The 26,850-nt window shown below is 38.2% G+C and overlaps 1 protein-coding gene across 44 annotated transcripts in view; it reads right to left on the reverse strand.

Annotated features, from left to right (window-relative positions):
- The window catches only part of RIMS1 (regulating synaptic membrane exocytosis 1), a 411,771-nt gene that overhangs the window by 160,825 nt on the left and 224,096 nt on the right, over positions 1-26,850 (reverse strand). For 23 of the 44 annotated variants that reach the window (XM_059701185.1, XM_059701187.1, XM_059701184.1 and 20 more), the window contains 2 exons: positions 24,235-24,575; positions 21,070-21,932 (listed from right to left, as the gene is read on the reverse strand). In XM_059701185.1, the coding sequence (XP_059557168.1) occupies positions 21,070-21,932; positions 24,235-24,575 (1,204 nt within the window). Of the gene's footprint in view, positions 1-3,439; positions 3,776-21,069; positions 21,933-24,234; positions 24,576-26,850 lie in introns of those variants that run through there. The other 21 variants (XM_059701219.1, XM_059701217.1, XM_059701214.1 and 18 more) reach the window with 5 other exon arrangements.

A 26,850-nucleotide genomic window follows, 5' to 3' on the forward strand; every position in this document is an offset into this window, starting at 1 on the left:
ACCAGCAAACGTAACAGCAGCATCAGAGTGGTTAAATAAATGCTACTGGCATCAAATCACTAAATTCTAGCTAGCAATGGCAGCAAATCCACAACACTCTTAGAAATCCACCAAAACGCAAAATAATTTTAAAAACAAAAATAAAAATCCTGTAGTCCTTGCATTCTAAATCAAAACAAACAAACAAAAAAAGCCTGCAGTATCCAACATTATACAACAGTGACACTAAACAAGGCCGTAAGTGCTGCTGTCATCAGAACGGATCTCTGCAGTGTACAGATGCTCATTGATTACCGCACGAATCTATATGCTCTGTGCTGTCCTAAGAGGTTCCCACTGTAGCAAACACCAAAGCTCTGGCGGGTCCATAATTAACCATTTCCTGACACAAGGCACCTTCCTATAGGCAGAGACACACAAAACGCTGGGGTCCCTTAAAGCTAGCACAGGAGAAAAGACTCAGGCAGAGGCTTGAAGAGCTCCTCTTATTTCCTCCCCAGTGACAATGCACTGAGATACCCGTGGGCTAAGATGACCAAGTCAAGCAGACCCCTGCTGGCTTGCGGCCCACAGAAAACTCACCTGGAATGATTTGGTCCCATTATCAATCACTGGCAATGATGCTGTCAAGCCCCGTGTAAGAGATCATTTCCTCTGCAGCTTCCCTATCTGAGAGATCTTAGCCCAATGACAACAACTGCACCAGGAAGCTTCCACTAAGAGTAGAGGAATGACTGTTGGGAACAAGGACGAAAGTGCTTGTTCAGGCTCTTCCGGGATGGCCAGCCTCCTGCTATTAGTAGCTCATCGCCAGAGGGCCAAAGGACAAACTCAAATAGGTTTGGCTAGGGAGCTGGGGCGGGGGGGGGGGGGGGGGGGGGAATGGTCATATTTCCAATATTTTTAAAGATGCAGGTCTTTTGATGATTGTAGAGTCATAATTCATAGTCTAATTATTTTTTCACTGCAATATAGAATCATTACCCTCTCATTAAGTCACTACATTTACTTTATTTACTCCATATCATGAATTACACAGAACAACAGCAACAACAACAAAATTAGTTGATTTTTAAATTATATCATTCCCCCAATTTCATCTTTATATAATCCTGTTTCCAGAAACAACAATGAACAATGATATACTTCTCTAATCCACTGGGGAATAGAGGCAAACTGCTATTAGTTTGCTTTAGAAAATGAAATGACCAAATAATAGCCAGAATAAAAAACAATCTTTCATTTATTTAAACTAAATGCTCTATGTTTACCTAAGTCATATATACTTATAAAAATAACTATCTGGCAAGGAAAAAATACTGAAACATGGATCATCTCATCATCACCGAATCCACTGCAAAATGGCCACAAATTGAATAATTTTTGCCTCTCCAGAGCAAGTTTTTCTCTCTATTTGGAATCTTTATGTTTTCTTTTCCCCAAACTTGCAAGTATACTTTAAAGTATCTTGAGTCAAAATTGGCCAAATTGTTGATGCAGATATAGAAAGGGATATAGAAAGGGAAATAAATATTAACTGAATCACTGTTATGTGCCAAATATTGTGCTGTGTTAATTTTATTTAACTCATTTATTTCTCACAAGCATATGACAAAATCAGTATTACTTGTCCCATGTTACAGATAGGGCTCAAGGTCACATGGTTTATAAGTAGCAGACATGGGATTTGGACTTGACTTTGATTTAAAAGCCCACGTAGGAGCTTTTCACTACACCATGAGTAAGTAGGAGCTACTGTCATTATTTTGGAAGATTATGCAAAGTTGTGCCAGTTTTTGTTAAAGTGCTAGTGACTTGGTGTAAAAAAACTATAATGATGCAGAAGGGGCTTACAATCTTCTGCCCTGACTTTGCATATTTGGAGCCAATGAGGGTTCCCCAGACCACTTTACGGGGCTGAAGTCTTATACTTGCTGAGGTTAAGTTTCTTTATGACTATGGCTCTGGCATAAGACATACTAATGCCATGGTCTACAGACAGAGCTGCTGGCCCAGCAAGAGTACTGAAGAGTAATGATGAAAGGAGAGTCAAAACTTTCAACAACCAATTTCCCCAAATGGGCGCCCTGCAATTTAATTTGATTGAAATTTAAGAATCTATGGATCTTATAAGCCTATGGAGGCTGTGACAACTGAATTAAAACATTTTAGTACGCTGTGGGTGGCTAACATTGTGCCTGATTTGGAGATATCGCCTTTTTGTATGACTTTTCCCCCCCTATTTCTCTTTTCTCCTTTATCACCTGAAAAGGTCTTATTTCAAATTATAAGATCATTTAGTATGCTATTAATATAATATGTATCCCCAATTTCATCTCATGAATTTATGTTAATTTGGTATATTTATCTTGAGTTCCCTAAAATGCCTGCATATGAGGCAACTTGTCAAATGGTAACAAACTATATTTCTAACAGAAGGCACTTAATAAACCAAATAAGGTCTCTGAAATGGTATACACATTTCATAATTATAAAATCAAAACAGAGATTCCATATTAGAAGGAGCTAATGTTAATCTTACTTTAACATATCCTATCATTCATTTCTGGGTCCCAAATACTCTGAGATCCCATGCATAGTAATAAGTGTCATTCACTGAGGTCACTGTCCACAGATCAAGCAGGGGGGAAAAATCCTTCTATTTCATCTATTAATTCATAAGTGTATATTAACAATATTTACTTACTTAAAACATTCCTAGCATTCTGTCCATTTTGAGTCACATGGATCTCTCCTTGGGGTTATATATTTCACAGCCTCCCATTCAGCCGTGATTTCACAGTCACTTCAAAGACCAGCAGACTGATTTCCCTTGAGAGAGAACATGTAAAACCTAACATCCATTGCAATTTGGAGCTTGCTTCACGTATATCATTTGACCTTGAGGTATTATGGTCTAAATCAAGGCCTATTTGTAAAAGGTTTCAGCTCTTTCCCAAGAACCCAGGATCCATTATTTTGAAAAAGTGATACAAACTTCCTATTTTGGGACTGATTTTCCACTAATGATGATTCCAATTTGTCACTCATATCTCTCTCATACATTGACTATAAATGAAACTCATGCACAATTCAGCCACTTGCTACTGTTTTTCCTTATTTTCAGAGAACACAAACATTCTAATCTTTAAATCCTTTGTTACTGGGCTATTTCACAAGAAAATACATCATAAAACCTTATAATCTTATGGCAAATCTAATAATATCTCTCAGGGAAAAAGACTGCAGATAAAGTTGGTAGCCGGGAACTTTGTTGAGAAAATGGGACAAAATCACTCCACACCTGACACACACAGAATGGGAACATTTGCCCTGGAAAAATAGATACAGAGGGAGTGTTAAATATAGATTTGTGTCCAACTGGAAAAAAATAATCAAGTAGGATTCTCATGCCCCAAACTCATTGTCTGTTGCTTACCAGCACCTGCTCGTCGGGCCTGGATTGTTTCCTCTTCGGAATCAATAGACCTCACTTCTCCCCACCCTCCTGAAGAGACAGGTATCCCAGCTGCACCCATGACAGCAATCTTGTGGAGAAATCCAGTCTGTGGATTTTTCAGCCTTGCTTTCAAACAAACTCTAGATCTTAACTAAAAAGATTGCAAAGTGCCGCCTCCACCATCACAACAGTCATAACCCGTGGGTTAGGAGCAGCAGAAAATGAACACGGAACGAAAATGTTGGTGTAAGCATAAGAAAGTCTCTTTGCATGACTGACTCAGGTCACTGCAGGCGCTGGGCAGTTATGCAAAGGATTGCTTGGATAAAACACCTTACACAAGCCGCGCTGGGCCTGGTGGTGTGGAGACTGGTAGCATTTACGGAGGAGAAGCATATTGGCATCTCTGTTGGGTTTTCACTAGATCCACAGGGTTCAGGAAATAAGCTCCCTGCCAGATGACACTACGCTCCTAGCCATTCCTTTTGTGTATGTATCCCCCAAATTACTCTAACCTGTGTCCTTTCTCCTGCTGTGAGCTTATTTGTGGAGAGGGCTAAATAAAGGATTGTTATGACAACAGAATGGCCATCAGCCAATAGGATGATTTCTTAAAACATAACTATTCTGCTTTTGTTCAGTACTATTAAAATCAAGTAAATGAGAGTTTCTTACTATTATGTCTTTCATTTGTGAAGAAAAAATGTTTTGTTTCTTCCTGAAGAAAAATTTGAAATTTAGGCTATGTTTGTAAATATTCTATATTCTTTATACAGAAACCTTTAAAGGAAGATTCCCTCTTCCTATTGCTATATTTTACTAGCAAAGACAAATATATATATTTGGCTCTAGAACTTTTCCTACAGTAGTAAAACATTGCCAGACTATGAAGAGCTATACCTTGCTTTTAAATTTTAAATGAAAAGGAATTATATATTTCCTCTAGCATACTCTCTTTTGATTAAAACAAACAGGTACACGCAATTTTAACTTAAGCATATTATTCTGCAGGTAATCATTACTTTTTTTGGATTTTAATACAGAGAATATTGTAAATAGTAAAACAAATAATGTATGTGCATATATTCCACACTTCCCAAAGCATAATCATAGTCCTCAAAACAAATCTGAGAGGGGCCAAGACAGGTAGCCTTACAAGAGAATAAACCATGCCCCAGCCGGTTTGCTCCTTGGTTAGAGCTTCAGCCCTCAGACCAAAGGGTCCAGGTTCAATTCCCAGTCAAGGGCTTGTACCTGGGTTGCAGGAGGCAAACCAATAGATGGGTCTTTCTCACACTGATGATTCTTTCTCTTTCTCTCTTTCCCTTTCCTCCCTTCCACTCTCTCTAAAAATCAATGGAAAAATATATCCTCTGGTGAGGATTCACCCTTTCCCTCCAAAAAAGAGAATCAACCATTTATAGAAATGGTCATGGAGTATATACCAAGATTGCCATGTCCTGGAAACTAAATTCCTAATTTGCCAATCTAAGGCTTCCACTTCACCAAACTATTATTTTCAAATTAAATTCCAGTACTAATATGACAGCCAGAAAGTAGAGATGAAACTTATTACAACCAAATGCCAATAGTGTTAATGTTGGAATTTTAATCACATACAATAGCCTGGAAATTAGTTTTATTTCTTCATAGTTCTAGTAATTGGTGCAAAAAAGTCTGATTTTAAATCACAAATCTCTTACAAGTGCACTTTGAAGTAATGATCAATACTGTATTGAATTTCTAAGTTCCATATAATATCAGCCTATTAAGGAAAGAGCACTGAAATACTGTACAGTGAATGCATATATTGTTTTCCAATTCTATCCAAGAACTTTCAAAAGTAGAAAAAATCACTGGTGTGGCTTAGTGGTTGAGCGTCGACCTATGAACCAGGAGGTAATGGTTCAATTCCCAGTCAGGGCACATCCTGGATTGCAGATTCTATCCCAGTGTGGTGTGTGCAGGAGGCAGCTGATCAATGATACTCCCTTATCACTGATGTTTCTATCTCTCCCTCCCTCTACCTTCCCCTCTGAAATCAATTTTTAAAAGGTAGAAAAATTTCTCTACTCATCTATAGCTGACTTGTCTATGTAATTTCGTCTGCTGCTCACAGTCATATTTTAGAAAACAAGGTACACTCCACATAAACAAACACACTGAGTAATTTCAAGTAATGACAATGTCTACATTTTAAACTCCTGACAGGATGTAAATAAAGCATCAGATTCTCTATGGGGTTACAGACTAAAGACTGTTCAGGTGGAAATAACACACTGCTACTGTATTACCAGATTTATCTGCTTTGTGAGCCATGCCATATCGTATTAATGCACTGGCACTTAAGAATGAATGGCAGAACTCTGGACAGAAGAAGATAAACATATTGTCTTTCGGTCTCTATGTGTGTAAATCCTGTATCTTCTTAGTGAAATCAACACTCTTAATATTTACAGCCAGTAGTAGAATACGCTATTTGTGAATGCTTATGGCAGAAACATAAGTCCAGGGTCAATGCACCTCTTCTGAGACGCTCTCATGGACTGAACCCAATCCACATAGATCTCTTCATTGCTTTTCATTTCCCTTTTCGGCTCTTAAAAGGAGAGTTATACAATGACTTTAGTCTTTTATTTCTTGGGAGTTTCACTGATCCCTGCATTCATGCATTCATAATTTCTTCTGCCAAAAATTATGAAAATTGAATATACTAAGCATTAAAGTAAAAGAAGAAAGAGCTACACCAGGTCTCTGCCTTGAAGTTCAAATGCCATTATTATACCCATATTACAGACGAGGGAACAGGCTTAGATGTGATATGTGACATATCTAGTCAGTGGTGGAATGAAATTTGAATGAGAATCTAATAAAAGGTCAAAGCTAATCTTGTTTTAGATCCTAACATCCTAAGTTTGGGAACTAACTTTTATTTAATATTAGGTACAACACAGTGTTACTGGTTCATGACTGTGGTAAATGAATTACACCCAAGTAAAATGCACAGGATACAAGAGAATGAGACTAGCTTTGCTCTGTCATGTCTTGACCTCAGAATATCAGTTTATTACAATGATAAAGCACCGTGAGAGTCATAGCCTTATACACAGACATCAGTTCCTATAACCTGCCTCTCACAAGGGCAAAACTGCCTCTCATGGCCCTGATTGTTTAACAACACAACCCCACACACATTACAAGTCTCGATTCAACCCGACACATTACTGAAGTATCACTTATACTTAGGGCTCTGGTCTTTTCATTTCATTTCAGGCACTTGGGGATCTCTCTCAACTATCACAAACAGATTTTTTATGCCATAAATATAAGAATACAGAAATTTATGGCCATGTGGTATTCCTTTAATCACTGTCTTATAATAAAAAAAATTAAGCTGGCTTCAAATTTTTATGTTATAAACACTATTATAATAATAAATATTTGCCTCCATCAATCATAAGTGTTTATTATGCCAAGGTACTCTTTGAGATGGAATCACGTTTCATGGACTAAACACAGATCAGTAAGTTAGAGGTAAGGATTCTGGTTATTCAGAAATCTGACAACATACTCATCAAGGCTACAAACAATTTCTCATGTAGTTTCAATTCCAAACATCTGGATTGAGTTTAAGTAATTCCAATCACTACCCCAACTCCAATACTCATTGAAAAATATAAGGTCTTCGATGATGATTCTTAATTTACTTCATGGTTTCCCAAAGGTTTTCTTCTCTAACCTAACAAACTCATGGTTATCCAAAGAAACAGTTCTCTGCAGCCCTGAAACCTAATTTAGAGTTTGGGAAGATTATACCAATTACATGTCCAGCTCTTTCCTTTCTGATCCCTCATCTCTCAGTTCTCCCAAAATTATTTTTTGTTTTCACTGTTATTGTTGATGTTATTGATGTTGCTTTATTTCTTTTTTAAATGTAATGGAAATTTTTCATTCTATATCACACTATATTTTCTTCTGTGGGTAATTAAAATTTTTCTTTCATTAAAATACACACAATTATCTAGTGGTAGTAATATTGTGGTTTCCTTTTTATAGTTCGAAGAATTAATTAATGTCAAATTACTGAAAATAATCAAAGAAACAGAATTCTGAGAATAAAATTTCTGTAAGCTGTAATCACAAAAGAAACAAAGTCAATCATTTCCTATCATCCAATCTATTCACTGATGTACCAAAATTTAGAAGAGAGAAAAAATTTCCCTTTCTCAAATTTAATTATCTTCAACCGTACTTTTTGGGTAGATCTTTTCTCTATACTTAAATATATAATTTATTACTTCTTTTTTGTAATTAGTTCTACAATTTAAAAACAAACAAACTCCCAACGGTGTACAAATTAATCTAAGAACTATATTTGTAGGTATATAACTGTAAATTCTCACTTTATTAAGTATAAAACAGGATATAAATGCAGGACCATGTCTCCAATTAAACTCACCATCAATTTCCTTCAGAAAAAAAAAGACATAAACATGCAAACAAACCAAAGTGTCCTGTGACAGAGGAGTGGATAAAGATGTGGTACAATGGAATGAAAGGATGAAAGCACCATTTACAAAAACATGGATGGACCTTGATACTATTATGCTAAGTGAAATGAGACAGTCAGAAAAAGCTAAGAATCATTATTTCACTTATGCATGGGATATAAAACTAAAACTCATGAACACAAACAAGAGTGTGGTGGTTGTCACAAGTAAGGAGGTGGGGGAAAGAAGAGGGTCTTACTATATGGTGACAGGAGAAGATTTGACTTTGGGTGGTGGGCACACGGTGCAATATACAGATCTTATAACATAGAAATCCACACCTGAAACCTCTATGTGTATGTTGACCACTGTCACCCCAATAAGTTTAATAATAAAAGAGAATTATATAGATCCAGGAAAACAATGGGGGAGGAGGCAAAATTTGGTATTAGTTTTAAACCATGGCTGGAGATAGGAGAACATTTAAAGGGGTGAAACAGCAAATGTTAAATAATTGAGATGGAAAAGTATGTAGTATGCAGGAAGGGCAGGATTTACGTACTAATTAGTTAAGAAGAGCAAAGTGTTGAGAGAAGGTGAATCTGTGAATATTATAAACTCTAGCTACTCTATGGGGACTGAAGGACTTGTTGCAGTTTTCGATGTAATTTTCTATGAAATGACCTAATCTGTAAGACTTTTACCACTAACCCAACTGGAATGACCAAATGTTAGGACAGTAATAATTAGTTACATTTGTGTAATACTCTAGATGCTGAGAATTACTGTCCCATTGATTCTTCAATGTAGGCATAATTTCCCTTTCTGTTCCAGGCATTTATTTGTAAAGTCATTCTTCTGTTCCTCAATCCCTCCCTCATTTGGGGCTCCCCAAGAACCACAGTCATCTGCCAAATTCACTCCTGTCAGTCAGACTGAAAATTAATTCAAAGTATCTGGGATGAAATTCTAAAATATACCTGGATATATATAACTCTTTAGTCTGTCCTCAAAAGAAAAGTTGAGTCATTTGGATCATAAGTTGAATCATTTTGGATGATTTTCCCTGTCAAGAATTCCCCCAGATAAATGAGCAACATTTTTATGGGAAGCTCGGATGATTATGCAAAATAAAAAAAAAAATACTCATGGAAGAAGCAACACTTCATAATTTACAAAGGGTCAGGGCTGGGATTTGAAAAGTCCTGGAAGACTATCAAGCTCTGTAGTTCCTAACCTTGACTATACACTGATTAAATCAGAATCCCATTTGGTGCTACATGTAATTTTTGAAAGTTCCCCAGAGAATTCTAAAGAACATCCAAGGATGAGGATCACTGATATAACCCATCCCTATTATTCTATTGCCCATGGTAACCCAGTTATTCAAAGAACTGAGATAAAAACTGCCTTGATCAGTAAGTCCTGGGCTCCTTTTCATTCACAGGTTCCATAAGCTTAGTGTTCCCAGAACATTGTGTATCTCCAGCATATTTCATTGTTCGTGCCAGTCTCTTTGACCAGACTGCCACACTGAGTCTTTCTGCCCAAATTCTACCCCAGCTCTCATATGAAACCTTGCATTCCAGCTTTCCTCCTATGTCTTGTAACATGTATCATCTGTACATCCTATTTAATACTATAGAAATAAATACATCTATATTGAGCACTTATTGTGTATCAGGTACAAGATACACAGAGACATAGCACATCATCCCATTTAATTTTCACAATTAATCCATGGGATATAGAAATTATTATTTCAGAACCTAAAACAATGGAACTTGCAGATTACAGAGGTTAAGAAACATGCCCAATGTGCTCAGTCTCTGGCTGTGACTAAGTTACCTATGTTATCACGATTTTGTATATCAATCCTCTTCAAAAAGAAACTACTCAATAATATTCTTGATGATCTTAACGTTTTTCATAGATGAAAAACCATGGAGACAAATGCGAAACATTAGTATTTATCATGTGTGTATGCAAACACATAGAAACCTTGTTATTTTTCCTTCTATGAACATTATTGATATGAACAGAATGTACCCCCTCCCAAACTGATATGTCAAGTTTTCACTCCAAGTACTTCCTAATGTGACGATATTTGGAGAGAGGATCTTTAAAGGATTAATTAAATCAAAATGAGGCCATTAGGGTGGCCCCTAATGCAATATGGCCGCTATCCTTATCAGAGGAAGAAATCTGAACATAAACAGAGGAAAGGCAATTTGAAGACTCAGGGAGAAGATGAACATCTACAAGCCAAGGTGTGAGCTTGGAACATATCCTTACCTTACGGCACTCAGGGAAAACCAACCCTGCCAACATCTTGATGTTGGAGTTCTAGCCTCCAGAACTATGAGAAAATAAATTTCTGTTGTTTAGTCCACCCAGTCTGGGGTATCTTGTCATAGTAGCCCTAGGACACTGTTCTCATCTTGTATGCACCAGGTTCGGAAGAGTTAACTAGAATCGAAATTGGATTTGCCCTTTGGCATGGATCCAGTGCTTTTAAAAAAACCCAACTGAAGAAGTTCAGCTCAATAGGTAGAACAAGACACTCAAAGAAGATAGCTCAAGGCAATAGCTTTTAAATCCAGAACAGCAGTAAGAATCAGAGATGCCCCAAAGTATATGAAGAAGAATGATATAGAAAGTATACCTGGATTTCCAACATTGCAGTTCGTATTCGGGGAATCGTTATGTAGGGATCCAGGTTCTAATTCCTGCACAGAGATTGGTGAGGGCAAGGCAACGTTTTAGTTGAAAAAGGGATTTGGGTGACAGAACTGGACTTAGTCATAAGAATCCAGGGACATAGATCTCACAGCCACTGGGGCCTGGCCTGAGGACCCTATTAGAAGCCAGATTGTTAGGACTGGGCCTAGACTGCAGACAGAACAAGTAGCAGGACTGACTAAACACTAGTCCTCAGAGGGTCTGGTGGCAGCAGGGGACAGAACGTGTCGCAACCTCTACCAGCTGCAAAGAGAAAATGACTTCAGGGGCAGAGAATCAGGCAGAAATTAACACCCATAATGTCTCTTCTCTGTTCTATCATGTGTGAAAGGAGAGATTTTTTGTTTGCTTCTGAAGTCTCTCCAAGGTCTAAGTTTCTGTTATTCTGTTAAATTGAACCAAAAGTAAGAACAACCTTTTCATTCACAGGATAAAATGGGTCAAAAACACTGCAGTATGATTCTGCATTTTAAAAGGATACTGAAGAACAACTTACTGAGATAAAATAGGTGGCATTGAAATCTTCAATATTAAGTATTTTTCTAAATGCACTTTGAAGCATAACTGTTTCCCCTTAAAATGATCTTTAGTTATACATCCTCTAAAACATTCTATATTAAAATTGTAAGCATATATTATATAGAAAATCACATGATTATTTTTTTAAAAGGCAGCCCAGATTTTAATTTAGTTTCTCCTGATCCAAAAATAGGAATTTATGTCAGATGTAACTTAATGACTAATATTTCTAGCTATGGATTAATTTAGGAGAAATATTATTGGATATAATCATGTTAGATTTACATACTTAATTTCTCTTCTTTTTATAGAACTATATTTTAGACATAACTCCTGTTTTAGAATCAATATTTTTGAGTCGTTTATATATTAGGCAGAAATTGTAACCCTGAAAAAGTCAGCTTCTCAACATAATGATATCCAAAATTTTCTTAATGCATATTCTTAGAAATTAGGAATTAGTATAGTAGTACAGATCACACACACATACACACACACACACACACACAGAGTTATATGTGTCTTCTCAATCTCTTCCTAAGATTTAAATTCCACATATGATTAAAACAACTAATATCCATTCCATATCTACTGTACAAAGTAGTTCTCCAACTCCCACTAAGGCATTTAAACTGAAGCATCTAAAACCCTACGCCATGCCTTGAAAGGGATAATTAAACTTAGCTTTCCCTCAGCAATACAAAACAATCTCTCTTCTCTTTTATGTCTATTCTCATCTCTGTTTTTTTGTAATAGCAAAGAAAATCAAGCCAGGTAGAACTGTTGGGCATTTGTGATAAATGTCAACCTTACCAACTACCGGTCCAGCAATCTCTTTCCTCCTCATAAATTAAGAGAGAAAATTAAGAAAGAAACTAGAGAAATCATTTAATTAGAGGTTAAGAACAGGAGGTAGAGTTCTGTAATTTTGTTCACCAGCCTCTATGTGAAATGGGACAGGGCAGAAGTATATAAAAGGAGAAGAAAAAAAATTGTGTGGGCTCTTATGAGAGAGCTACTAAGGGCAGGACTATGTTTAAGTCAGTGTATTCCCAAGCCTATCATATAGCAGGAATCAATGAAAGATTAATGCATAAGAGGTAAAAGAGAAGCCAATGCTGTTACAGTTCTATATGGAACCATGCTGTTTTGAGTGTATGCAGCTAAAATGACAGTTATGAAAGGCCCCAAAAGATATCCAAACTGGTTACTTGTAACTTAATAAAAGGGATGTTAATAGCGATTTTTTTGTTTTCCGATTTTAATAGATATCAAATTAATGTATGCACATGATGAAAACAAAAATAAATAAGGGCTTGAGATGTAGTGCCAACAACTCATTTCCCCTTATGTACCCACTTCCCAACCTTATTTGTAAATATTTATTTTTTTAGTTCTTCTCATGGAGAGCACTTTAATTTGTAAAAAATTTACCTTATATGTTGACTGGTTTATTTGGGTTGTTATCCATTGGTTTCTAATTTTAAGATATTATCTAAGGTTAAAAACTAATTAAAGAAGAAACTTCAGATACTTTATTTACATCCTTTGCTTTCAAACATGAATTATATTTTCCTTTTTATAGTTCTATATTTAAATGTACTTGATCCTCTATTTATTGTCTCTTAAAATTTGAAGATATTTTAACTCTTAAACATTTTAGATGAGAATATTCATGTGCTTACTTCCCTGTCTCCCAATCCTTTCATCCCCCATATAAGTCAGTTTCCATTTATTTTGACATGAACAAAATATATTCAATTGTGTAAACAAATATGTCTTCAATAGGGAAGGGTGTTTTTCTAAAAATTGAAAACCAGTAAGTGGTATTTACAATATTATTACATGTAAATATTCCAGAGCCAAATAAAAAACTAGTAATGTGAAGAGGTTAGATTTCTGAACTATCTGGGTTCCTGTTCACTCAGAAGCAAATGTGCCTAAATTAACAGTCCACTAGGCTGTATCAATTAATAAAATCACATTTTTGTTTGCATTATATTTGAATAATGATTTTCCTTACCAGTTCCCCCCCCCCCTTCAGTGTTTGATTATTCCTTTCCAGTGGTGAAAAAAGAGACCGCCTTTCTTTACCAGGTCAATAATGTCATATAACTTAGTCATTAGATATTTATTGCAATCTATGGCACTCTTCTTAATATAAAGATATTCTTTTGGAGCCTCCTAGAAATGACCTTCAGTTTTAATTCAGACAAGTTGCTTTCTGCACATAATGTCATTCAGGGTTTTCTTGGCCTTGTAATACCAGGTTAGCTCCACTATTTCTTGTTTCTCATATGCTTTATTTTCATGATTATCATTCTTTTTCTTGAGTGCATACATCTTTAAATAATTTTCTCAGAAATAGATATCTAAGTAGGTTTTCTGAGAACCTGGAATTGATTGATGGTTACATGAGCATAGAATCGCAGTTTTAAAATGGGCTTGCTCTGAACTTTGAAGGCACTGATCAGTAGTAGTCTAAAATCCCTTGCTGATTAGGTGCAAAGGCAGTTTAACTCTTACTATTTTGCATCTGATCAGGTTTATTTTTTAACTTCCAAAAGCTTATATTTTTTCCCTTTCTTCTTGGCATATTTAACGGTGTTGAAATTCCTGTGTTCCGAAATTTTGAACTCTGGAGTCATCCTCTGGGCATCCCAAGTATTATACAGGCTTCCTTATAAATCAGTCTCATGGTTGCCTTCTGGATCCAAGGGAATTTAGAGGCTTAATATTAGCTTTTATTTTAATGTCTCAGATTAGGTTATTTTACTTCCTGGTTAGGAGAATTAACTTCTACCAGCAGGCACTCTTGTGATCTTGAGTCTAATCATGTGGTCTTGCATTTTGTCCAAGTATCTCTGTCCAAGCACTTCGGTGCTATGGGTTTTGGTACTCAAAGCTTTTCCTTTAATCTTGGTTATTAACCTTAATAATTCAAAAGAATTTACAAAGAATATTTGTGCATTTGAGTGGGGAAGGTGCCCTGAAAATGGGGGTAGGCTGCCCTAACTGGTTTGGCTCAGTGGATAGAGCATCGGCCTGCGGACTGAAAGGTCCCGGGTTCGATTCCGGTCAAGGGCATGTACCTTGGTTGCGGGTACATCCCCAGTGGGGGGTGTGCAGGCGGCAGCCAATCGATGTTTCTCTCTCATCGATGTTTCTAACTCTCTGTCCCTCTCCCTTCCTCTCTGTAAAAAATCAATAAAATGTATTTTAAAAAAAATGGGGGTAGGCATCTCAGGATGTACCAAACTGGACCAAGAGTTAGGATTTTGTTCTGTTTGTTTTCAAAGCACACTGCTTCTCTTGAATTCTCTCTTCTAGCATCAATGTGTTTACTTGTTTACATCTTTTTTAGTTCATTCTGCTTCAATTCATATTTTGTGGCCTTTGTTGTTCATTCAATTTAAGATTGTACTTCAGGAGCCCCACTACTTTGAGTTTAATGACAAAGAAGAATACAAAGCCTTACATGAACAAGTTACCCTTGCCATATGGTTGTTGCAAGAGTTCCCAACTCTTATTCCTGACTTCCTAATGTTTACCTTGTCAGGTACCCAAACTGAATCACATCAGACTGCCTCTGCCTTTAAGAGGAGAATTCACAACTGTTATTACTCACTTTCAGCCACTCATTTTTTTTTTATAACCTTGAGAGTATCATTTATTACCAGTAATCCAGATCACATGCTCCTAAAAGGACTACTGAGCACTGCCTAATAGTAACAGCTACAAACAAACCAATTAGCCCTTGCTCTATAAGTGGACCTAAGACACTCAAGGAGTTCTTTCAAAGTTCAGTCATATAATTTGTATTGTATTTTCTGCTTACACCAAGTCAGTAAGAAGAAGAGGATTGAAAATGAAGGATGTCCTATAATCCAACACCAGACTCTTCTTCCAACTTGTTTTGTCTGAGGGTTTATACTTTAAGTTCCTTGCAATTTTAAGGGACTTACTCATCTGCTCAAGCAGCAAAGCTTTTATGTTTCTTCTCATAACTGGCAGAATTTCTTTCTCTCATCCACATTGGCACTAACTTGTCTCTTCTTTATTCTTAGGCCTAATTACTCAACTCCTTAGGAGCACAAATCTTCACTAGACTTTCTCCAAATGAATTATATTACAAATTTCACTTAAAATTCAACCTCTATCTTGCCCCAACGGTGTGGTTCAAGGTTGAGCATCAATCTATGAACCAGGAGGTCATGGCTTGATTCCCAGACAGGGCACATGCCCGGTTGTGGGCTTGATCCCCAGCAGGGGGCATGCAGGAGGCAGATGATCAATGATTGTCTCTCTTCATTGATGTTTCTATCTCTCCCTCTCCCTTCCTCTCTGAAGTCAATAAAAAATATCTTAAAAATTCAACTTCTAACTCATAAGCAAGATTAAATTCACTGTTTTTCTTCTGTATAGAAAAATTTATCTAAGTTATTATTTATAAGCTATGAGACAAGAGATGCTCATTTTTTTTCCAGTTAGCAAAAATAATATGAATAGCATTCATGTTGAAAACATATGGCAGTTGACCTCAATTTTTATATAAACCCATTAGATCAGCGGTTCTCAACCTGTGGGTCCCAACCCCTTTGGGAAACACATATCTATACTAATAAAAGAGAAAAATGGTAATTGGCGTACGACGATACCCTTTTCATTGGCTAATCAGGGCTATATGAAAATTAACTGCCAACTAAGATTGGCAGTTAACTGACAACTAAGATTGGCAGTTAACTGCCAACTAAGATTGGCAGTTAACTGCCAACTAAGATTGGCAGTTAACTGCCAACAAGATGGCGGTTAATTTGCATATGTAGGCACAATGCAGGGAGGCGAAAGGGAAAGCAGGAAGAAGCCCCCTGCCACTGACAGTGACCGGAAACCCAGGGGGGAGCTAAGAGCTGGGGGGCAGCCATGATCGGAGAATCAGGTGCCTTTTCCGCCCTGGCTAGTGATAGCAGGAAGTAGGGGTGGAGCCAGCGATGGGAGCTGGGCACGGTCGAAGCTGGATGTCCCAGGAGCTAGGGGCCCCTTGCCTGGGCCAAAAGCGGAGCCCACGATCGCGGGGCCGCTGCAGCTGTGGGTCCCTGCTGCCTGGGCCGAACGCCTCAGCCAGAGGCATCCTGCAGGGGCAGGGGCGGAGCCCTCACGCGGCGCCCCCCGCTGCCACTGCAGGTCCCCGCTGCCCGGGCCGGATGCCTAGGCCAGAGGCGTCAGGCCTGGGCAAGGGGCCGATCCTGCGATTGGAGGGTGATGGGGGTCAATGCCTGAGGGCTTCCCAGTATGTGAGAGGGGGCAGGCTAGGCTGAGGGACACCCCACCCCCCACACACACCCAGTGCACGAATTTCGTGCACTGGGCCCCTAGTATAATTATATATTGTTTTTGTGATTAATCACTATGCTTTAATTATGTTCAATTTGTAACAATGAAATTGGGGGGTCACCACAACATGAGGAACTGTATTAAAGGGTCGCAGCATTAGGAAGGTTGAGAAGCACTGTATTAGATAGATCTCACTTACAATCTCTGTGTGGGTGTTGTGTGTGTGTGTGTGTGTGTGAATTGAATTACAGTATATGTAAAAGATTATATTCAATATAAAGGTTGGGCTACCTTTCAGATATCATTTGATCAGCATATCTTTTTATTGAATGATTGGACATATAGCAAAATTATATCAATGTATCCTGAAGAAATGTCCCTTTGAAGTGTCTATTTAACACTATTACAGATGTCCCCATCCCCCCTTAAAATTTATTTCTCTCAACACAATGTAAGCTCCAGACAGCATAGTGCATATCCTTTTTTTAAACCTCAGTTTATCTACCAAAAGTGCTAAATACATATTTGCTAATAAATTTACAAACCACCTCAGCATGATAATATGAATTACAAGAATAATACATATATATTAAATAGTTAACTTATAACAGTGCTATAATCTGAATGTTTGTCTTCTTCCCCCCCAAATCCATAGGTTGAAATCCTAACCACTAAAGATAATGATATTAGAAGTGGGGGCCTTGGATTTGAGGGTGGAGCCTTCATAAATGAGATTAACACTCTTAGAAAAGAGACCTCACAGAGCTTCCCAGCCCCTTCCACCATGTGAGGACATATCATGGAGGTTCCAACTATGAACCAAGAAGAGGTCCTTCAACAGAACCTGACCACACTGGCACACTGATCTTGGAATACCCAGCCTGAAGAATGGTGAAAAGTAAATTTCTGTTGTTTATAAGCTACCCAGTCTATGGCATTTTGTTATAGCAATCTGAACATACTAAGAGAAGGAGCCATTGTGTTAAATGTTTAATTTATATGTGTGACTGATGAACTGTACAAGAAAATGCATGGGATATAATAAAAATGTTACTTTAATTTCTCTCTCCAACTGCTCTTTAAGTTTTATTCCATGGTAATACTCTTCCAATGACCCTGAAAGTCACAAGATAGCATCTACTCTTTTCCTAAGAAATCTCTTCCCAAATCATTCTTCCCCTTCTCATCACATTGAAGCCTACAAAATATAAAAACATTTTTAATGTTTTCTTTGTATACTATATGTATTGGTGATTATTTCAGACTCATTGTGGTATTAGATATCTATGGTATAGGAGCCACAGGCAAAATCAATACAGGAAGAATACTATTGCATCCTATTTTAAATGCATCATCTAATTTAAACCACTCACAATTTTATCAGATTTATGGAGATTAAGTAACTTATGCAGAGTCAAGGGTGCTAGATATTATTATAATGGTGGAATTTGGTAATAAAGTCATTAATAGATATTATATATTGATAAAAAATACATTCCTTTTAGCTAATGTTTCATTTTGTAAATGTTGGTTTGGAATCGGTTAAAATGCTAGAATAGGACATCTACTTTGGAGAAAACTCAATACATTAATTACGAATATTAATTATAAGTTAAGAGAAAAGGAGGCATCTATATCAGATAATGATACATGTAATGTCCCTGCATTCTCCAATGAAGAGATTTAAGCCCAACTTCAGAGGTGTATATATCCCGAGTGGTCATCCAAGTTCCCAGAATGATTATTCCCAAGGAGGAGAGTGTAGAGGCAGTAAGTTCCTCACATTATACCAGCTCCATCCCTCCAATTACCCATGCCACCAGTCATGTTTTCTCCCATAATATGTTGTTATTGGAAATAATATTGAGATTCAACACTGTCTGATTCCATAGTCGTTGTGATTCATTACACATGTTTGGTAAGAGCTAGTATACAGTCCTTTCTTTAAGAAATGGGAAAGTATTACACACACACGTATATATATATCCTGCTCACCAACTGAGACATCCATTACTTAACACTTACTTTATCACTTCAGGGGGGAAAATATGTGATTACAAGAATATTAAGGCACAAAAGGCAGCAAGGGTCTACTCGCATCTGACTTTTCAAAAGCCCACAGACAATATGCTTAAACATAGGCATAATGACTTACCATTCAAATGACTTACCATTCAGAAGGATGACTTTTTTAATCAATGTAGCATATTAATGCCTTTAATACTAAATCCCAGCAGTTTACTTAACACTATCTTGTGAACCAGCCATAATAATCTCCAGCACCCTGTGAACCTGCACAAGTTACCTAACCTCTATTTTATACATATTTAATTATATCTATGTATGTGTTTATACATACATATGCACACACTATATATGTATATATAAAGTATATATTGGGTATCCCCAAAAATGTATACACATACTTTGAATAATTATAAAGGCAGTGTTTAGTAAAATACAATTCATTTTCAAAATTGAGCTATCAGCTGTTAAAGTGTATATATATATATATATATATATAGAGTGAGAGAGAGAGTGTATATATAGAGTGTATATATATATATATATATATAGAGAGAGAGAGAGAGAGAGAGAGAGTGAGAGAGAGAGAGAGAGAGAGAGAGAGAGAGAAAACACTTCCATGTAGTTTAGAGATAGAGAAGTTGAGGAAGAAAAGTGATACTTTTTTAAAAAAAATATATTTTATTGATTTTTTACAGAGAGAAAGGGAGATAGAGAGTTAGAAACATTGATGAGAGAGAAACATCAATCAGCTGCCTCCTGCACATCTCCCACTGGGGATATGCCCGCAACCCAGGTACATGCCCTTGGCCGGAATCGAACCCGGGACCCTTCAGTCCACAGGCCGATGCTCTATCCACTGAGCCAAACCGGTTTCAGCGAAAAGTGATACTTTTATCAAATTATAATATTTAGTACATACTATAGCAATTATAAAGCAAGTCAAAAACTATGTAAATAGTAATCCCAAAATGTAAATTAAATAAGACACATACAAGGACCCCCAACACTACAATGAGAATGATGACCCCCATCATTAAATTCAGGACTGTGGCCAGTTTAAATGGGAGTGAATATTCAAAATAAGTACACATTTTTAATGATCAATTGACGTATTTTCTAAACCAGTGTTATCTAAGTAGGAGTGAGGATGGGAAGAGTTTAACAAAATAACTTATATGCATATTTGCATAACCCAAGGGCACAGACAATAGTGCCATGAAGATGGAGGTGGGGTGGGGGCTGAGGAGTGGTGGGGGTTTATAGGGGTGAAAAAGAGGGACATCTGTAATACTTTCAACATTAAATATTTTAAAAATAAAGAAACTTTCTCTGATGAACGTTCTTGAACACTTGCAATGTGGCTAGTGCAAGTGGGTAATTATTTTTATGTCTATTTAATTTTAATTAAAATAGCTAAATGCAGCTATGGTATTGTAGAGTGAAGGTTTAGCCAGTGGCTCTCAACCTTCCTAATGCCGTGACCCTTTAATACAGTTCCTCATGTTGTGGTGACCCCCAATTTCATTGTTACAAAGTGAACATAATTAAAGCATAGTGATTAATCACAAAAACAATATGTAATTATATATGTGTTTTCCGATGGTCTTAGGCGACCCCCAAAGGGTCGCGACCCAAAGGTTGAGAATCGCTGATTTAGACAGAAAAAAGGCAGCCTATCACTCAATGTTCCAAAATCTTCTGCAATGTAATAGGTAAAACGGACTTCGGATTCCAAAGTTACTGTAAATCCGAAGCACAATATATAACATTTCCATGATACAATCTTTGTGAAGAAATTTCTTTTGAAATTACTACCCCACTGAAGTCTTTCCTTTTAAAGGTACCCTTCCATTTATCAGGCACAGTTTTGGTTTTCTAGAAAAGCAGCAATTTTTCCCAAATCAATCCACCCCAAAATAATAACCTAAATACACAAGACATTACTTAAGTTCACAAAATGACAGGCACCAAAATCATTAAGAGCTCATATAACCCCAATTTGGAGCTTCTGTTTGTTTTAAAATCTCATCAAAAACAAACAACAACAACAACAAACTAAAACTTTCTATTCACTGAGATAGAAACTGTGAGCTTCCCAAGCCATACCTTTTCCCCTTCCACTTTGAGATATTTTTCTCCACTTCCATTGAGATATAATTGACCTCTAGCTCTGTATAAGTTTAAGGCATACCGCATAAGGGGCTGACATACCTATACTGAGAAATGGTTATTACCGTAAGTTAGTTAACATCCATCTCATCTAATTACAAACAAATGTTTTTCCCTTGTGATCTCAACTTTCAGCGACTTTCCATCATACCAGACAGCGGTGATGACTATAGTCATCACAGGTTCCATGAGAAGCCACACTGCTAAACCCGGCAGAGGTACACCCCCAGCTCAGCCCACAGGCACCTCTGCTCCACCCGCCACCCCCGCCCGCACACGCTCACGCCTCGGATCCCCCCGGGGCCCGCGCGCCGCCCCGCCCCTGACCTTTCTCGCTGACGCTCTCGCTCTCCAGCTCCACGTCCTCGCAGCTGGTGTACTCCGGCGTGGACACGCCCTCCTCCTCCGAGCTGCTCACCGACATCTGCCGCTTCTTGCCGCCCCTCTTGGGCCGGTGCGGCTTGGGCGGGGACGGCCGCACCGACTCGGACTGGTCGGAGCTCAGCGAGTCGTTCCGCAGCATCGTCTCCACCTTCTCGCGCTTGGCCTTGCGGATGAGCACGGCCGAGCTGGGGTCCAGGCGGCTCTGCTTCCTGAGGGGCTCCTGGGCTTTGGGCTCCAGGGCTGGTGCGGGGGCCGGCCCATGCCTGGGCGCCGGCGGGCTGGGGTTCGTCAGCGGCTTGGCGCCGGGCGCCCGGGCGTCCGCAGTCCTCTCGGCCGGGTAGGTCCGCGGCGCGTCGGGCGGCCCGGCCCTGGGGCCAGCGGGGGCGCGCTTGGCCGCCTTGCTCTCGGGGGGCGCGGCGCCCGCCTCGGTGTGCGGGAGCGCCACGTCGCTGTGGCGCCGCTCGTGCCTGGCGCGGGACACCCGGGCGTGCATGCGCATCTGCTGCTCCTCCAGCGGCGCTTTCACGGGGTACCGCGCCAGGTTCGGGTCGCTGCGGTACCTGGTCTGGTACTCCTCGCTCCTCTGCTTCTCATCGACCGCCGCTTTGCCCTCCTCTCGCTTTCCCGGCAGGTCGGAGAAGTCCTGGGACCGGCCTTTCTCCAGCCTCCGGCTTTCCCGCCTTTCTTTCCGCTCCCGGTCTTCCAAGGCCCCCTCGCCCGGTGGCACTGAGGTCTTTGGCACGCGTTTCCGCTCGCTCTTTGGGGCTCCTTTGCCATTCTGTTCAGGGAGCCCAGGCGTCTTCTTCCTGGGATATACAAAGGAACGTCAAGAAGGAGAGCAGGGTGTAAAACCTAAAGTGAAGACCAGACCTTCGTATTCCAGATTTAAAGCCTTTCAAATAATTACTTATAATTCGATGTCTAATTAAAAGCGACATGATAAGGAACCATCTTAAACCTGTATATCTGACTAGCTTTCTACTAGTAAATAAGGCTCATTTGCATCACAGTATGCTCAGGGACTTAAGAAATTATTTGCACATTTCAAATTCTCTATAAATTAACTAGATCAATAAATGCCATCAATAACTTAATTCAATAAATGAATAAGTTGTATGCCAACCACTGCTTGTGAATCAAAGACTAAAAATATTTTAGGTGAAACTAATACAGGTAATAATATTGGAGCAAAAGAATATAAACCAATTCAAAACTATATACGTGATATATATTTGGACAATAGATAGTGACAATCTTTTACTGTAATTGAAACATTTAAAGAATGGACATACAAGTATGTCCATTTCAGAAATCAAATCTAATAGCATTTTTTCAATAGTAGAACAAAAGTAATTTTAATGAGATATGTGTACCCAAACACCTTTTTAAAAAGTTGGTTAGGAAAAGAATGGCTGACCCTTAATCTTTATTTTACTTTCTGTGGGCAAAAATAATAGAAATATTGGAAAATTTGAAATTAATATTCATTTTTTCTTTCCCTTTCCCTAATTTCAGAACACAGTGCAAAAGAATAAAACAGTTTTTCTTCTACTTTTCTATCCTGTTGAAGGCACTGGCAAGATAAAAGGAAAGGAAAAGGGTTTGCCAGTCTTGAATGTTGTAGATGTATCATTCAATTGCTCCATTCAGCCCTTCTCTGCACACTGGTGTACACCTGATTTTGGAAAGTTCCAGCAACTATTCCAGAAGTTACAAAAAGGAGGTGCCTTGGCAAAGCATTCTGACACCATATGATCTACTATGCAATTAAAATGGAGACAAACTAAGACTGATTTTGGAATCCTGAGGTCCATAGAGAGGACTTTTCAGAGGGAACAGCCTTTGACTAGAAGCCCAAAAGCAGAAGTAATAAACAAAAATCAAGAAGAAAAAAAAAAAAAGATGAAAAAAAAGTAGGGTGATTTCTATTGTGGGTTACCAAAATAGTAATTGCTAAGATATGGGTCAATTTGAGGAAGGGCTGGTGATGGTGAAAAGAAAGGGTAAAGGGCTTTATATGGCATAGGAAGGCAAAATTCTGTTTCAGATTGCATTGGTCCACAGGGGTGACGTTGTAAGGGGACTAATAGAATACATATTAATCATTATAAAATATAGTTTTCATTAGAGCATTATGATTGCACTGCAAACATTTAGTAGCTCATTAAGGCATAGTTGATCTGGTTGGAAGTTTATATTGTGTTAATTTACTTTTCCTGAAATACTGATAAAGAATGCTTACCTTGCAGGGTTCATATGAGGCTTAAAGGAGATACCATCTGTGAAAATGGTCTATGAATGGATAGAGTATTATGAAAATGGAAGGAGTTCTCCAGTCTCTCTGATTCTTTGCTTACGGATTGTTTTTCTCACCTCTACCTTTAATTGTTCCGTTTTCACTAGCTCCTGATGAGTGTATAAGATATGATCAAGGATTCTTCAATCATTTAAAACACTGCCATTCTTTCAGCCTTGCTTCTCTCCCTAAAGTTGTTACCTGTCTCTCTTTTTCTTCTACACTCTCAATGGCCTTGCTGTTTTCTTAAGTATTTATAAAATCAGTGAGTGATTTGAAAAATCAAAAGGGCATTTGCCCCTCTATTGTCTTGTTCCTTTAGGCCACATGCCCTTGCATATATCTGGAACACCAATCCCACTCCTCACCTGGTTAATTCCTAGTCCATTTTCAGAGCTCAGCATAAAAGAAATGTTTTCAAAGAAGGCCAGCTAAGGTACCCACCCACCCTGCCCTGGGTCAGGTGACCCCACATATTCTCTCAGAGCACACATTCAGTCAAGGACTAATGTAATAAGTGAAGAAATGATGTAAAAGCTTTGCTGAATTCAAGGTTGGAAGTCAGTACCCAACTGGGTGACTGGGTTATATCTGTGCACAATATGACCACAAAGCTTCTCAACAAAGGTCTCCGAAGGCATGATACATTCTAGAGATAAATAAAGCACTTCAGGCCTGTTGTTACCTTCCACGTGGGGTCTGAGAAGCACAGCTTCCAAACATCTTTTCTTAAGAACCGTTACATTCTTGAAAATGGGTTTTTTGTCAATACAAGACCTTGCCTTCTGCCTACAGGGTTCATGAACTATTACCTCTCTCTTGGAGGTTCACTTCTAGACCTGGATGCAGCCTGCTTCTGTTCTGGCCCCATGGCTTGCTGGGAGGGCTCAGCCCCCTTGCTCCTGTCTGGTTGTGCACTGGGAGGAGCGGTGTCCTGGGAGGAGGCAGCTGCGGTGCTTAGGGGAGTCTGAGACCGTGATCGCTCCTGGAGCCGGGCTTTCTTTTCTCTGGGAACCTCGGAACCAGCACCTGTAGCTGTATCACTTAGGGTTCCATCCTGACTGGGCTGCTGAGGGCCACTTCCAAAGAACCAGGCCCCAGATTTGGTTAAGATTTCTTGTTGCTTTCGACATAAATTGCATACCCACATAACCTATTTGAAGAAGAGAGAACAATATAAAATTTCTATGCCATTTGGAAATAATATATCTTCATCAAACTAAAATATCTTTTAAGAGAAAAAAAGGTCATCTTCATATTTATCCTTATAAATTTCTTGTGTGAAAGATCCTTGTACCAGTCAAAGTCTATGAAATTAAGGTGCCTCTGGGCAACCGTTTTCTTGCCATTCGAATCCTAAGATTCTGAGTTCCCTTTAACCATGTATCCATCACATTTTATATGACTAACCCTGCAGTTTCATTTAAAATATGTTACTAAAATGTTCTAAAAGAGGAGTTGATTGATTAGAAAAATATTATAAGGAGCTATACAATTAATATTTATGTACATAAACTTCAGTGTCTCAAAGGGTTTAGAAGGTATCTGGTTTCTCAAAAATCATACATTATTAAAGGCAATATTGAAATATATTCCTGTGGAAAGATAAATAATAAAAGGCACAAAAAAGATCAAGCTGTGTATTTTCTCTAGTTTATTAGTAGTAGACTAACCTCCAGTTTACTTTATGCTATTAAATATAATTTTCCACATACATATTTACTAAATCAAATCTGGGGATGGGTTTATTCATATGTGACAACTCTGATATAGTTTCCACAAGGAGAGCTTTTTTTGCAACAGTCATTTAGAAACATATCCACTGATAAATTACAAGACGTATGACCACTTAAAATAAATCTATATATCTGCTCTCCTCTTGGTGACATTTAAAATGAATGAAATAATGAGGACAGTGATGATAATCGAAATAATACATAATAACAGTGACACCAGCACACACAGAGCTGAGATAGGTGCCTACAGCCCCAAAAGCCTTCTCTTCAAGTATCCCCAGTACCTCTGCTTCTTTGTGGTGAGTTCATCTTGCTGCCTCAGCCAATTTCCTTTGGATGCACTTTCATTTTCTTTTGTATTTCAGAAACAATACTCTGCCACACAAAACCTGATTACCAAACTCTAGGCCAGTGATGGCGAACCTTTTGAGCTCGGCATGTCAGCATTTTGAAAAACCCTAACTTAACTCTGGTGCCGTGTCACATATAGAAATTTTTTGATATTTGCAACCATAGTAAAACAAAGACTTATACTTTTGATATTTATTTTATATATTTAAATGCCATTTAACAAAGAAAAATCAACCAAAAAAATGAGTTCGCGTGTCACCTCTGACACGCGTGTCATAGGTTCGCCATCACTGCTCTAGGCCCTCATTTTCACAAATACAAATTCAGTCAACAATTACTCAAACATATCACATAACGATGAATAAATCCTAGGTACATTACATGAGAAACAATGAGTAAAAGAAGAAGCTTTGTTTATTTGGCAGAAAGGAGAAAATGTACAACTGAAACATTCAGACAGTTAGGGTGAAAATTATAACTGCAGCCATAAAATTTGACAAAAGCTAAAGTGAAAATAAGAAAAAGAGGGAGAAAAGATAATATATTCCTTAACATAGAAAATGTTGCAGATAAACTGTTAAAAACTGCTGCTTTTTCTAAGTGAGGAAACTCCAATGAATTAATACGTCTGGGGAAAACTATGACAGAGATATTTGCAAGAAATGTTTAAGATTGTTAAAGCTTAATTCATTCCCTCAGATCATAAAATTAATTAGATTCACAAAAGTAGTTAGGCAGGCATGATCTATAATAATAAAAGCATAATATGCTAATTAGACAGGACAGCCAAACAACCTTCCAGACATCCTTCTGGATGACCTTCCAGACGAAGCCAGGGCTGTGAGGGCCAAGGCAAGCCATAGCGGCTTTGAGGGCCAAGTCCCTTGCATGCATTTCGTGCATTGCGTCTCTAGTATCTACATATTGTTTTATAATCAATACCACAGAATTCCCATTTCTAAGATGTTAAACAAGATGAACAATGCATTGCATAAGCCTTTATCAAAACAGAGGATTTGTGGAATGTATCTTCAATTTCTTAATAAGGCTATGTTCTACTCAATGTATCACAATCTCCTTATGTCATAAATAAGGTCTCTCAGAAGTCCTCATGGGTCATACATGGACATATCAAAAGATTACATCTAAGGGCAATGTCCCAGCGCCATGACTTCCATGCACAGTGACATTTATTTTCTGCTGCCTAGACCCAGATGGGGACAGGTGCTATGCTTCCTCATAGTTGCCTCTTAACTGACAAAAATGTGATGAGCATGTCTGAAACCATACCATGTGCAGTAAGTCCTCACTTAACATCATTGATAGGTTCTACAACTTTAA

This window comes from Myotis daubentonii, chromosome 6, assembly GCF_963259705.1.
Source record: "Myotis daubentonii chromosome 6, mMyoDau2.1, whole genome shotgun sequence".
In the NCBI taxonomy this organism is placed as follows: domain Eukaryota; kingdom Metazoa; phylum Chordata; class Mammalia; order Chiroptera; family Vespertilionidae; genus Myotis; species Myotis daubentonii.